Here is a 15703-nt window from a genome sequence, read left to right as displayed (position 1 = left end):
AAGAGGGGTGTAACGGGGGTGTAAGGAAGGTGAAGCGTTAGGGTCCCGTCAAACGGTAGGGTCCCGACTTAGAGGGTCTTGACCCTAGTAAAAATGTTATCACTTCGTTCATCCCCGTTGTCACCTACATGGCACCTACGTGGTCGAGTTGAGAAAGGTCTTTAGCGTAGGGTCCCGACTTATAAATAAAAGGTCCTCACCTCGTTCGTTCTACTTGTCATCTACATGGCGCCTAGGTGGTCAAGTTAAAAGGTCCTTAAACTAAGGTCCTGACCTACTTCCAAGGGTCCAAACCTTTCACATCTTATTTAATTCCATTAACAAGATTATTTTATTAATAATCCAAGAATCCAGTATAGGGTCCAGTTAAAGGGTCCTGGAACTTGACAACAAAATATTAACAAAAATTATCTTATTTTAATATTTTTTGCTATTAAAAACTAGAGCGGGTCCAAAAAGGTCCTGTCCGGAATCCAGACCCTGTCTAGGGACCCTAAACACTTAAATACCATTAAAAAAATGTGATTTCCAAATTTTCATTTCAAAAAAATAAGATTTTTTAAAAATATGTTAGGATCCAGTAGAGTATCCTGACCTTTTCATCAGGACCTTTGCACTGAAAACCACATGGAAAAACACTTACTTTAAGTTTTGAAAGTTGGAAATAATATTAAACAATTAAGGATCCTCTAATATCAGTGGCAGAAATGTCATGTAGTGACACTTTTGGTGAATTTGGGGTTAGGGTGGCACTTTTGGAAACACATTTCCAAGAGTGGCATTTTTAAGAATTGTATATACCTTGGGTAGCCGTACTGGTTGGAGAAATAAGGGAAGAATATCACCATCACCACTTCCAAATTCAGAGGTTTCTATTCGCGTATTGGCATCATTTCCGGTCTTAGTAGCCCTTGATTGCTACCTTTGTTGCATCCTTAGTTTAAAATTTGCACTTCCAAATTTTCTTATTTATTTATTTATTTATTAATTTTAGGTCACGTTATTTGGGAAATAGGTAGTTCGCTCATTGTCTTCATTATGGGTGGGAAATAGGAAGGTGGTAAATCCTTGGCATTTTTAGACACCTACCTAGTGGTATAGAACTAGAACTGCCATTATGACTTGGGGAATGGTAGTACTAATGTTTGAGCGATGGATGGGAATGATGGTGGTGCTGCTGGTTGTGCGGAGGCCGAGTTGATGTACAAGGTCGGGGACAGATAACGTATGACCCTGCGCTGGATACGAGAACACAAGGCCATGTGCTCCTCCTTCTCGTTTCCCTCCGGTGGAAGTGGTGGTGGCAGTCATCGTGAGAACAATGAAAAATGAAGAAATAAAGAAGGGTATGTAAATGAGACGAGGGGAAGAAGGAGGTTGTGGTGTGGTATATAGGTGCACACTAACAAAAAAGAGTGTCTTCGTAATGGTTATTGCAATAAAATTTTAATGGGCAATCATGAACCATGTATATATATATGTCTGCACTCTGCAGTAGAATTAGTAATTCCAACTTTGAAGGAAACACGTTCTAGCTAGAAGTGAAGCGACGAAATACATCCACGTTGCGCTAATATTATGTGTTCAATGCTCATCAATCATCACCTGCATTTTTCCCTGGTAGTACTAGTATTGATTATAGGGCCGGGTCGACCTCAAACCTAAGCTACAGTGAAGAACAAGTAAATGGGACGTGCCAACCAATCACTGAAGCAGTAACATGGACCGTGAAGGAGGTTTGAATTACTGAATTATACCCTCGATAACGACATTCTGCACTACTTAAATTATTATCATCTTTCACTCAAGAATCATAAAATCAAAGAAATACAAAGAAATTAAAGATCATGAAGGTATTATTGATTGATAAAGTATTAGTATTGTTGCATTTTTAACCATCTAATACTCTATCTAATCACTAAGCAACATAACATCTCAATAATCTTATTAGTGGGAAAAGAAAACTCTCAACACACATTCCACAAATGAAAAAAAGCACATACAAAATAAAACTACAAAGAAATCAAATTATCATGAGGATGTTGATCGATCAAGTATTAGATGGGTTGCACTTAGCCCTCTAATACTCTAATCAATATAAAATCTCATTAATCCTATTGATGACACAAGAATCAACTAAGAACACAAGAATTACAGTACCGATCGACCAATCACTTTCATACCAATAACTAGGTACATGTCGCCCATGGCCACAAACTGCTGCATGAGCCCGAACAACAATTAGGTACGAGGAAACAATTATCACCGTAATTAGTACACGGGATATCAAACTGAGCACCGGCATGGACAAAAAGGATCGAAAGGATCATAATCGCCACAAGAAATAAACTCATGATCTTATTGCTCTCCATATCTTAAGCTATTAAAATTTCTATTTTTCTTCTTATTGAGTGAGTAATTTGTTTGGTAAGGAATACTCTTATATATAGTATAAGTATACTTGCCGAAGCACAACCATTTGAGAAGTCAATGAACTTGTATTGAGTTATTGCCTAAATTATTAACATAATGCACAAATCATTATTTTAGACTAATGCAACATCAAGTCAAGAACCTACCATATTTTTATGTGTGTAGATACCTCATGTTGTCGCTAAATCACATAACGAAACTGACAAAAAGAATCAACTCATATGCACTAGCAGTGTAGTTTAATTAAGTTGATATTTTTTCTGCACTAGCCTTCATTTGAATTTGAATATGAGATGCATTACTAATACTGATGATGTCATCTATTTGGACTATTAATGTAGTCATCATTACCCCATCATTATTAAGAGTGGACTTCAGACTAAATTATCCCGCAGTATACTTAAATGCTAATAAGGTACCGAGAAATTTACAACTTCACATGAAATCCAACAATTTGGAACACCTTAAGTGCCGCACAACAAGCAAAGTTATTATTAGAACCATCTTTATTAATACTAGACGGTATACTATATTCGAACTTGATTACCTAATATAATTAGTGATGTAACACAGTGATAGCTGATGACTATTGTATAGCTGTTAACTATTATTATTATTGATTTTGTGTTTCTTCTTGGAAAAACACAACGAATGCACATACTTATGTAATTGCTTAAACTGTGGGTTCTGTATTCATGGGCACGCTCTCTAGCCGCTTGGGCTAGAACAAGATCTTGCTCCATGTTTTGGTCTTACCCCCCCTTATTGTTTACCTATCTGAGAGGTTTAAGGATAGGTTTAATGATCATAACTTAGTACCTAAATTACACACTATTCTCTTGGAGTTATGATTGCTAGCGAAGGATTGAGCTTTGGAGTTATATCTTCTTCCCCTGTTCCTAGTTCCAAATTCCACTTGAATTCTTGAGTGCATCTAGCAATAGCAGTGCAAGTAATTAAAAGTCCCTGCAAAGCTCCTGGACAGATTCTCTTTCCTCCTCCAAATGACATAGTCTTGTACAGATCCTTTGGATCATGCTTACTGTTTAAAAATATCTCGGGTTTCCATTTTTCGGGTGAATCCCATTGTTTCTTGTCCATATTACAACCATAAAAATTGATGATAACTGTGTGGAAAAATAAATAATTAACTATAAAATTTGACAATACTGCATTAGTAATTACCACAAGACAATGAATTAATTCTCTTGGGTTTTCATTGTTTGGATTACCTGATCCATCATTGATTTCCTTCCCACTCTACACGTCAGGAGAAATAGGAGGCCTGTTTTAAGGAATGAGCCAATACAATTTTGACAAGTAAGCGATGTAAACTGTTGGGTATAAAACCTGGAGCTACATAGCATTTCGATCTTTGTCGATGTATTCATTCCAGCATTACTTGATAGGTACCGCACACTGAGTGTCAGAGATCTTATTAACTTAGTGCTCGATGAGAGTCAGAATGAAGATAAGCTTCTTGAACGTGTTGTAATCAGAACTATTTAGTTGCCAACTAGATAATTCGTCTTTTACACTCTATTTGATTTGTAATAACACTCTTCGATTATGGCTTCAAAGTTGATATTTGCCTATCAGGCCCGGCCCTGAAAGGGGGGCCAGCTTTTGATGTAGTTGCTGAGCGTCCAAATTTTATACCCCAACTTGCTAGTCTTTGGAATATTTTTCAACTTGATAACGTCCTTCAATACGCGTCCAGAATATTCAATGATAAGAACTTAGTAACCCCGGAAATGATATGTTAACCGAGGATGACATCCCGATTTTTAATCCCGCATGGAATACAAATGGGGCCCACATATGCCCCGTCACAGATCCATGTTGAGAAGCTTGGTCTTTACAGTTGATTTCCATATCGGGATTCTTCGCCGGACGTGATGTCGGTGTGTCTAGCACTTGCCGATTGTTAAACTCAAGTCCTAATAAAACTTTAGTCTTTAGTCAAGGGAGATGAGAAAAAGCTTAAAGAGGATATCTCTACAGTTCTACTCAGACTTTGATAAGCTCGTATTGAACTTTTTTTTTTTGGTGGAAACGTTCTATGCCTTTTGCCAATAATACACTTCAATTTAGACAAAGTTCTAACAAGCTAGGTGATCACGGGATATCAATTTGACGAGTTGACTAACTCTTTCGACAATAAAACGCTTCAAGTGATCTATGACATTTACCTACCTATATAACATTGTGATTGCGATGACATTCACAATCAGATCATGCCCTAAAAAAATTTTCATGGGATAACGATTCAAACAGCATATTAATACCTATGACTAAGAAGTTTAAAGTTAGACTAGGGAACAAAATTTGGATGATCGATGGCTTTAATGGTTTCTCTAAGAAGGATGTAAATTGTTTGTAAAATTCAAATTCAAAATCAACCGTACCAATTATCGTAAAACTAATGGCAATATATTGCATAAAATGCAGTGGACAAAAGAATATGATGGAGTAAACATCAATATCGAAGCTGAATTTTTTTGCAAAGATAATTGAAAAAGACTCACTAACTAACTGAAACAGATTCCATAGATAATTGAAACAGACTCACTTGTAGACCAATTCTAGCGATTGATTAAACATTTGGAGCTTATTGAAAATAAAAACATCAAATTGAGACTGAAAATTTTGGAAGAGAACTGGTATAAACTTACTAGCTAGACAATTAAGGCAATTCCAAGAGAACATGCAGACCAATGAGACAAATTATAATATAAAATAAAAAAAACTTAGCTCCTCCTTTTAGCTCTCTGACGCTTATGCCCCAAAATCCCAACATTATCCAAGCAGTCTCTTAAACCTTTCAAGGAAACAAGTGTATTCATGTGTGGAATTATTTGAAGGCATGAACCATAACTATCACGGTAGGCATCTGGAAATTTGTTTAGAGTTGAAGTATTAGGGTCATAACGATAGATGGATTGCTAATCGATTGTATCTTTGAGCCATAAAAGAACTTCATTGCACTCGGTTATGGCGAACGGACGGTACCAACCTGGCCATTCACAAGCTATACTAAACTCCTTGTTCCAACTCCAAGTAGAGTCGTAATACTCTTTTGCAAAATATGTGGGAAAATGTACTCCTTTTCTCGTATTATTAATCGTTTTCTTGAATCTTGAGTGACCATATATCTATGCCTTGATCGCTGCCGGTGTGATGAAAAACAGTACACAAATTCTTTCCCAACAACACCAGTTTAGGGATTACTCTAGCAGTATTATAATCCAAAGGTGGCGATGGGACGAATTTAAACTTTTCATCTGCCAAATCCAAAGCCACAATCTTACAGTCCCATACACTATTCTTATTGACGTTTAACCAATGAATAGCTCCATTAGCAAAGATACCTGAACTATTAAAATTCAAAATGTAAGGGTTGTAATTAGTTTGGACGATTGTCCACCCAGCCCGACTGCCAAGAGTATACACATGGGCATATCTCTTCTGTTTACATCTATCAAAATAGAAACTAACAACTTTATACTCATTTTTCGATTCAAGGTAACCAAATCCACCTTCTGGCGCTCTATTTCTTGGAAGAAAAACGTGTTCCCCAGTTACAGGATTGCAAATGACGAATGCACGGGGACGTGGAGACCAAAAACAGATTAAACCATTGCAAGAACCAACAATGGTGTTACCCAATACAAGTGTTTCTAAGCTTACCTCTTTCTTGTCAAAATCGTGTGTAAGTGTGTCACCGGAGTCGTACTTCTCCAGATTATCTTCGCGCGGATGATAACAAATACGATCTCCATAAAAGAGTTGTACTTCGTTTCGGCTCTTTTGCTTAGAAGTGCTAATGCGTTCAAACGAGAAAAGCATACCGACTTTACCTTTACCAATGAGCGTTCTCCAAATTTTGCATACTCGTTTGCATTGTAAGGTAGACTCAAGAGGCAAGCGAGTGAATATGTATTCTGGGATCTCTATGGGAAGACTCTCCATTAAGATGGTTTGATTGATTTGATTCCTGGTAAAATTGAGTTTTAGGGTTTTGAAGAAAGTTTTCGGTCGTTAGCTATTGTGAAGGGATTATATAGTTAGGTGAAATAAAAAGGTGCGGCAAGTATATCGGCATGCAGAGGGTGCGCCAGGTACAGGAACCAAGTACCTGAAAAGGGTGGCTCTAACGTTCCCGGTAAAAGATCTTTCGATGGTCTTAGGTCCGTGACACATTTGTTTAATTGAATCTGCCAAACTTAACATGAATATCAAACATTGCATGTCTCTTGCAATATTCTCTAAAATCTGAGGAACCAAGCTATTAGTATAAATTTGGCCGATGTTCACCCAACGTTTTACACTGCATTACTTATGGCCACCCAAATTTCAGGTTGATGCTTAATTGTTCTTACTAGTTTAAACTTCTTAACATTGTGGGAAAAAGATATACTGGGACCTCTATTATCACAAAACTTTAATGGAAATATTGACATAATAACCAGCGGACAAAAGTTAAATGAAAAATAAAAAATTTATGAAACATATTCACTAGAAAAAATTTCAAAGAGGAAAACCTTAATCAAAACTAAAGAATTTCAAAGATAAACGAAACATATTCATTAAATTATCAAGCGAATGATACGATTGGTAATATGTAAACCAATTGAGGCGATTGATTAAAAAATTGATGGCGCCAATGGTTCCAACATTCAACTCTTACTTACATAAGATGCCCGGAGCTCCCATCAATATTTATCGTTCTCCTATATCTTTCAAGGAAACCAAAGTGTTCATGTGAGTAATTATTTGAAGGCACGAACCATATATGTTATAGTAGGCATCTGAAGATCTGCTTAAAGTTAAATTATTAGAGTCATAATGGTATATGCATATGGCTTCCAAACTGGATGCATCTTTGCTCCCTAGAAGAAGAACTTCATTGCTCTCGGTAATTGCACATGGATGATACCACGTTCCACATTCACAGGCTATACTAAACTCCTTACTCCAACCCCACATCGTGTCGTCGTAATAGTCTTGTTCAACAACCGTGGGAGACAGTGATCCTGTATTATTAATCCTTTTATTGAATGCCCATATATCTATGCGGCCTTGATGGCTGACGGTATGATGCCAAGCAAGACATAAATTCCCTCCCAGAACCACCAGTTCAGATAATATTCTATCAGTATCATAATCCACCGGTGGTGATGGGACAGATTCAGTGGCGGAACCATGCCCGGACTAGGACTGGCTCAAGCCAGCCCTAGCCAAATTCTTTTTGCCTACTTAGTAGTAAAAGTCAAGCCCAATTTTAAGTAAGTCCAGTCCAAGCCAGCCCTGGTATTTGTGAAAAAAAAAAGAAAAAGAGTTCACGGGAAAAAAAACAAAAAATCATTATTCTCTGTGTCTATGTGAGCAGCGGGAGAAAGACTGAAAGAGGGAGATTGGAAAAACTGTAAAGCCAAAACCCTAGGCTAGGTAAGAAGATGGAATAATTGGAATTTGATGTTATATTATGTGGTTATTGGATGAAATTTTATCCACTTATTCCCTTAATTTCATGAATCGTGTATGGGTTTTTGTTAATTTGCTATCATTATTCACTAGGGTTTCTTGGTTGGTAAATTATAATTTTGTTTTGTGTGATTAAAAAGATGAATGTTTTCAGGTTAATCTTTGATGTTAAATTCTTAATCAGTAGTTGATTGAATTTTTGTTTAACCTAATTTTGTTGATGCTTTGGATTTTCTGATTTGGGGATTTGTATGGAATGTTTGTTTTGGGGTTTTGAGATTACTTAATTGTATGGGTGTTTATGAGAATTTGGGCTCAATTGAACAACTAATTTAAATTTCAATATTTGCATTGATCAGTGTTATTGGCTCAAGTTTTAGAACTGGTTCAATCTTCAATTTTGGTAACACCCAACACGCAGTCCAACACGTGTAATAGTGTTGGCCTACGGCTACAACTCAAAGTCATTCTTGGTGGAGCTTGAAGGAAGCCTTTTCTCTGTAATCATTTTTCCTTCTTTTTTATGCCTAATCTGTATCGTGAGAATGCAGGTTCAAGCTTGGATTTGTTTTGTCAAATGTATTCCTATAAGAGTTATATTTCAGTGATGCATATTGATTGAATCAACTTTTGTTATTGTGTTACAGAAAACTTCTGTTACAGGTTGATGATATATGATGCCGAATAATCGTAAACCAAGCAAACGAGGAAGATTAGAAGAATATTACAACCCTATTCCCAGAGTAGATAGATCAGAAAGTGTTGCTCTTGCTCCAAATATTGAACTCAATGAAGTAGTTGTTGATGCAGTTGAACCCGAAGAATTGCACACCCAAAGAACTGGAATAGAAGAAGACAGACCTGAAGTGATGAATGTTACTCCATTAGAACGTGATCCGGGGTTACGAATTCCAGTAATGCAACATCCTGTTAACAAGCGTGATGAAGTTCGGCGAGCATATTTATTGCTGGGACCTTATTAGCCGAGATTAAAATATCCCCGCTCTAAATTCGGAAAGCAATACCGTGGTTTTAATTTTAGTTGGTTCGCACAACATCCTTGGTTGGAGTATTCACCTTCTAAAGATGCTGCATATTGTTTTCAGTGTTTTCTTTTTGAATCAGATCCTCCAAAACACTCAGCATTCACTAGTGAAGGTTTCAAAAGATGGTGTTCTGTTAATAATGGATCAGCATGTGCATTTCTAAAACACTCTGGAAATGTTGATTCTGGACACTCTACTGCCCAAGGAAATTCTGAAGCTTTGAAGAATTCAGCTCAGCGAATAAGTCTTTTGGTAGAGAAACAATCAATAGAGGCTGTAACGAGACATAGGTTGCGTCTCAAGACAACAATTGACTGTTTAAGATGGCTTGCGCGTCAACAATGTGCTTTCAGAGGTCACGATGAGTCAAAAGGTTCAAGGAATCGTGGGAATTTTATTGAATTGATCAAGTATTCAGCATCACTTAATAGATATGTGAATGCAGTCGTCTTGGAGAATGCCACTGGAAATGCCACTTATACTTCACCCAAGATTCAGAAAGAGATCTTAAATATTATATCTAACACAGTTAGAAGCAAGATTCGCGAGGAAATTGGAAATGCCAAATATTGTATCCTTGTTGATGACTCGCGGGACGCTTCCAAGAAAGAGCAAATGGTGATTGTTTTAAGGTATGTGGATATTGATGGTTATGTTCAAGAAAGGTTTTTTGATATTCAACATGTTGAAAATACTTGTGCTTTAACTCTGAAAAATGGAATAACAAAAATTCTTAATTATTATGATCTTCAAGTTGAAAACATGCGAGGGCAGGGGTATGATGGCGCAAGTAATATGTGTGGTCAGTGGAATGGCTTACAAGCCTTGTTTCGTGAGGAATGTAAATATGCATATTATGTTCATTGTTTTTCACATCGCCTTCAGCTAGCACTTGTGAAAACAGCTGAAACTTTGGGTCCAGTTTGGAAATTTTATTCTATGTTATCATCAATTGTCAATCTTGTTACATCATCTTCACATCGATTTGGTGATTTTCAGTCTGCTCAAGAAGATGAGATTGCCAAAAGGTTATCTAGTGGTGAACTTGAGACAGGGAAAGGGGCAAACCAAATAGGTACTTTGCCACGTGCTACTGATACCCGTTGGAGTTCCCATTATGGTTCCGTATGCAGTTTGATAGATAAGTTCGAAGCAACCTGCACAACTATCGACCATATTGGCGCAAGTGATCCGAAAGTGACTCCTAAAGTTGGTGAAGCACAAAGTATTTCTGAAGAAATGAGGTCATTCAGGTTTGTCTTTGTCTTGCATTTGATGTTTAAAATTATGGGTATTACTGAAATATTATGCCAAGGTCTTCAAAAGAAAACACAAGACATAGTAAATGCAATGGCTCTAGTCTCAAACACAAAAGTCTTACTTAGAGAATTAAAAGAAGAGAGATGGGAAAATTTTATTACAACTGTTACTGAATTTTATGTTGCACATGGTGTTGAAACACCTAATATGGACGCTCGCTATATGATGGGTACAGGCCGTTCTTGTCAGCAACGTGATAATATCACAGTAGATCACCATTATCGTATTGATATATTTACTGCTACAATTGATTTTCAGTTGTCAGAGTTAGATCATAGGTTTCCAGAGGACACAATGGAACTACTCATTCTTAGCTCATGTTTGGATCCTCGGGATTCTTTTAAGTCATTCGATGTTGACAGTCTTTGTAATCTTGTTGAGAAGTTTTATCCTCTAGATTTCAGTCTGCAAGAGGTACACATTTTGAGAAATGAGTTACAACATTATGATCATGATGTAGTTAACAATTTGCAATTTCAGAACTTATCAACTATTTCCGAGTTATGTCGGCAACTAGTAGTAACCAAGAAGGCAGAAGCTTACCCTATGATTGACAAATTGATTCGTATTGTGCTTACTCTCCCTGTTTCCACGGCATCTGCAGAAAGATTTTTCTCAATAATGAAATTGGTCAAATCAGCTACTCGTAACAAAATGCAACAAGATTTTCTTAGGGATTGCATGATGCTCTACATTGAACAAGACATTGCAGGAGCTATCCATACTGATTCAATCATAGATGAGTTTGACGATTTATACAATCATAGGGTACAACTTAAGTGCTAGCCATGGGTTGATGATATTCACTCTTTGGTAAAATATAAATGTGGGTTGGTGATATTTTTTGGTAAAACATTTTGACATGTATATTTGAAAAAATTGATATAATATATATATATGATAAAGAAAACCATTTTTTTGGATACATGGTCTTTTATGGTCTCGCTATATTTATACGTTGTTACTTCTTACTAACAAGTGCAGGCTAATAGTTCATACGCAATGACAAGGCTAAGCATTTTAATCAGGTAAATCGTTTGAATATCGTGTATGTTGATTATGCAATTATTATAATTCATTTGCTAGTCGTGTTGTCTTGATTGAATTGTTTCACAGGAGGCAAGAAAACAACCAGAACTACGTTAAGGAGCCGCTGCGCCAGGTCAGGTGGAAGCAAGACTCAATTGCTCGAAAATAGAAGGTAATTTTTTCTCTTTTCTTTATGTGTGTGCAGAATTTTTTTTTTAAGCCACCCCTAGTCTCAAATCCTAGTTCCGCCACTGGACAGATTTAAACTCCTCATCTTCCAAATCAAAAGCCACAATCTTACATTCCCTTGGTCTATTCTTGACGCAGTTTAACCAGAGAATAGCTCCATTAGCAAATACACTAGAACTCCTAAATTCGTAAGGGATTTTATCTTTCCTGACCCTCCACCCAACACGACTGCCAAGTGTATACACATGGACTGTCTGGACTTTCTTCCAGTTCCAGAGATAATGAAAATCGATTCTAACAACCTTATACTCATTGGTAGACTGAAGGTAGCCAAATCCAGTATCTTCTGGTCTCGACCATATCAGATCCTTATCTTTTGGTAGACAAACGTATTCACCTGTTAAAGGGTTGCAAATAATAAAGGAGGTATGGTTTGCAGATGAGTCTTGTGACAGAAAACAAAGTAAACCATTGCATTAACCAACAATGTGGTTGTTGAACACAAGTTCTTGTAAGCATAACCTTCGTTTTTTGTTTCGAAAAACGTCTGTTAGTATCTCACCGGATTTGTACTTCTCGAGATTAAATTCGCCAGGATGATATCTAATACCTACTTAAATAGCCGCGTCTGAACTTGAAAAGCAGACCGACTTTACTTTTGCCGGCGATCGTTCTCCAAGTTCTGCATACCAGTTTGCACTGTAGAATGTGTACAGAGGTCAAGCGAGAGAATATGTTCTCTAAGATATCAATGGGAACATTCTCCATCAAGATGGTCTGTTTGAAATTTTTTTCTATCAAATTGTGTTTTAGGGTTTGTGGAAACTCATCAGTTGCTTCCTGTTTTGAAGGGAAAACAAACTTGGGGCTATCAATAGGGTTAAAGCAGAAACGTGAAAGACTAACTTTTTATATGGACGTTTGAAGTACTTTATATGCAAATCATCCAATTACAAAATATCTGATTGTCTAGAGAAAAAGAAAAATCCGGTTCTTTCCAAAAAAAAATAAAGTTCACGACCTTCGGCCGCCTATATAATCAGTGATATTCCAGCGATATACCCACGTGAAAAACATCACTTTAACCTTTCTGGTAAAAAAAAAGATTCCGCTGTGAATAATAATAAGATCATTGAGATGTTGTATCTGATGGAGTAGTACTAGTTAGCAGATGGTTAAATACTGCAACCAAATTCTAGTATTTGATTGATGAAAAACGCATATTTTGGTTATGGAATTTAATTTTCATCTAATAATGATGTTTTTTCTTTGAGCGGAAGGCATCCCGCAAAGTCGCGTGGGATAGCACTTAATTCATAGTCTTTGTACTAGATTTCTGCCTATGTTGTGCACGGAACGTAGTTAATTTCTCTAAACAGAAAGTGACGATGAAATCGACAGGACCATATACATAGAATAATTCTGATGAAAACTTTTTTTTTTTGAAGCATGTTATTTATTAAAACACTAAAAGACTATTACACGGAGGGATATAATACCCCTGGATTCATCGGTTACAATCTTCTGATCGGAGTTGCATCGGCGGGGGATATCGGAGTCGAAGGTCAGAAGGCCTTCGGACAATGCTTTCCACAAGAAAAGCTGAATTTTTGATGGACACGACAATGCCCAGGGTAACTTAGATGGTGGTTGAGGTGTCCGATGCAATTGATTGAAGTTGCTAGTCATGCCTTCGTATCTTGTTGTTGCAGAGAACTGTCCGACTGATATATGTCTACTCCTTCGATTTTCAGCTTGATCCTTCACTTCAAATTGAGTCTTTAGCTTTGTTTGTGTCTTGAAGTAGAATCCCATCCCAGCTCTTGAAGGAGAAGGTCCAATAGTGATAGTAATGCTATTGTAAGGCTACTAAAACTAAAATACAGATACAAGAGGAGTTACGAACTGATCTACTAGATTAAACTAGGGTACTCCAACTCACTATTACTACTAACTACTAGAATAATTACCCAAACTGAAATTATAAGAGGGATACATATTTGGATACAGAAGTAAAGAACTAAAAGATTACAAATTGCTTGAACAGAAAAAGACAACTAAACTGAGAAAAGACTAGTCAAGTAAGGTGTCAGATTCACCGGCCTAATTGCATACCAAATTAGGATTAAAACTTGCTGATGAGAAAATGAGCAAAGTTGAAGCAGTGATACATTCCAGGATTTGAGTAAATAAATTTTCAACATGTGAAAATGTTGAAATATGCCGCTTTCTATAAAGGATATGTCACTTTGATCAAGACTGATACTAAAATTCTTATAGAGGACCAAATTGAGAGTCACCGTGTATGGCTCGCCACCGGTTTCACTAATAATGCACTAAGGCTGGAAGTTATTCAAACATGAACGAAGGAGGTTAATTTTGAAACAGTAGATAGGTACTGCCAGTCTAGCAAGGAGGGAGCTGAAATCTTTTGGCCGAGTATCCCGATTATTGGCGCAGAGGAGATAATATGCAGAAGCAAGAAATCAATGATGTTGTTTTTTATGGAGCAAAGGTTAAGCTCAATTATGTTAGCCCAAAGACTAAATAAGTCAAACCCAAAACATGAACGACCTCGAGAAGACAAAATCTCCAACAAAAAACAAATTGAAAGGAAAGAACCAGACCTACCCAAACAAACCTGAGCACCAAAAACACAATTACATCAACAAAACTAACAACCAAAATCAACCAAACCTACACAAACAACCTGAGCTCCAAAAACACATTTGCATCAACAAAGCAAAGGACACATGCATTAACAAGAGATACCACCAACAAAACTAAACACACACTTTGAATTTAATCTGGTGGATTGAAAAATGCCTTCAACCTCTTTTTTTTTTCAGACAATAAGTTCAAACCAAAGCAATCAGGGGATTTTCACTAGCTCAGGAAAAGCTATGAAGGAAAGACAGGAATCTTAAAAAACTAAATAGGTTCACAACCTACACACAATAGACCAAAAGGAAAATGGAAAAACAGAGATCGATTGTAAGAAAAACTTAGATATCAAGGTTTAATGAAATTAAGCATAAACTTTTGGTTGTTCTGTGAAATTAGCAAGGAAAATACAAGGTCTCACAGAGATAAAGAAATCTGAAAGATTTAAAAAGAAGAAAAAGTCTTGGGCATAACAGTGAACCGTTGAGGCTTAACGAGAATATCAAACATCATGATATGAATTAAAGGCATATGGATAATAGCCAAGATACGTTCCTTTTACTTATCCGAAGATGAAATCCATTAGGTACCCATCTAAAATTACCTCATATTTGAATAATAAAAGATGTTATTGCAGCTGGAAAACCCAGGGCCGGAAAGGTCGAAGAAGACCGGAGCCGATAAAAAATTTTAAGATGAAAACCCATATCACATCTAGCAGCATCAGTTTGAATTCGGTTAAAATCTCTAGGAATAAGATGGGTATCACAACAATTAGCAAGCAAGCAATCCAATTGACTTTGAAGGGCCGGTGAATCGAGGATTTAGCCGATGAAATCTACTAAATCCATGGGGGATGATTTAGGGTTTTGAAGATGATGGTGAAGATAGAGTAAAGGATTGGGGGTTTATTTTCTCAGTTTCTTTCTAAAAATCTAATACTATGAAGATTAAGATTGGTACTGCCCAGATCCAAGAAGATCTGAGAAGTTAAAGGTTGACGGAAAATTTTTCTCTCTGCCGAAAATCGCTATCTAGAGAGAAGAGAAGTTTATTTTTCCATTTTTTTCATCGTTTGTTCTGATGAAAACTGATAGTGAACTTATTCCTACTTGACAAAATGACGATGGAAATTGATATTGTCCTTATTTGTTAGTTATACCACCAAGTTATTTAACAAAATAATAATGAGAATTAACAATTACCTGTCTCAGCTAGATGGTTTCTTTGAGGTGTAGATGACGGATGGACACAAAAGAAGATTGCAACCGTTGGATGGATAAAAATCTAATAATAAAATGATGATGAAAACTGATAATTACCTGCACATACTTTCCAAAAAAAATCTTTTTCTTTTGACAAAAAGATGATGAAAATTGATAATTGTCTGTACGAACACACAACAATCTTATTTATGATAAGAAGTACTGAAAATGAGAAGAAGCTAGTTACGCACAAAAGCTAAGTAAAGTACGTGCATATACTCCTAGACAGAACTACTAGATATTATGATAAAAGAGAATTGTATTATTGAA

The 15703-nt window shown here is 36.5% G+C and overlaps 2 protein-coding genes across 2 annotated transcripts; one reads left to right on the top strand and one right to left on the bottom strand.

Annotated features, from left to right (window-relative positions):
• Nucleotides 1–5553: 5553 nt before the first annotated feature.
• Nucleotides 5554–6405, bottom strand: LOC113274605 (F-box/kelch-repeat protein At3g23880-like). The gene has a single exon (XM_026524002.1). It carries the CDS (start codon nt 6403–6405, stop codon nt 5554–5556), a length of 852 nt encoding a protein of 283 aa, XP_026379787.1.
• Nucleotides 6406–8597: 2192 nt separating this feature from the next.
• LOC113274600 (zinc finger MYM-type protein 1-like) lies at nt 8598–11211 on the top strand. Its single transcript, XM_026523990.1, has 3 exons — nt 8598–8834; nt 8904–10219; nt 10545–11211. The coding sequence occupies exons 1-3, from the start codon at nt 8598–8600 to the stop codon at nt 10555–10557; spliced, it is 1566 nt and encodes a 521-aa protein (XP_026379775.1). The 3' UTR covers nt 10558–11211.
• The last annotated feature ends 4492 nt before the right edge of the window (nt 11212–15703 follow it).

Source organism: Papaver somniferum, chromosome 1, assembly GCF_003573695.1.
Source record: "Papaver somniferum cultivar HN1 chromosome 1, ASM357369v1, whole genome shotgun sequence".
NCBI lineage: Eukaryota > Viridiplantae > Streptophyta > Magnoliopsida > Ranunculales > Papaveraceae > Papaver > Papaver somniferum.
The sequence above is the reverse complement of the archived record's forward strand: the minus strand, read 5'-3'. Positions and strand labels throughout refer to the sequence as shown.

Bases quoted from the DNA above. Each gene is read 5' to 3' on its own strand.
- LOC113274605 (XM_026524002.1), bottom strand. From the start codon at position 6,405: ATGGAGAGTCTTCCCATAGAGATCCCAGAATACATATTCACTCGCTTG.
- LOC113274600 (XM_026523990.1), top strand. From the start codon at position 8,598: ATGCCGAATAATCGTAAACCAAGCAAACGAGGAAGATTAGAAGAATAT. The intron at 8,835-8,903 runs GTAATGCAACAT...GGACCTTATTAG, and splicing joins ATCCGGGGTTACGAATTCCA to CCGAGATTAAAATATCCCCG.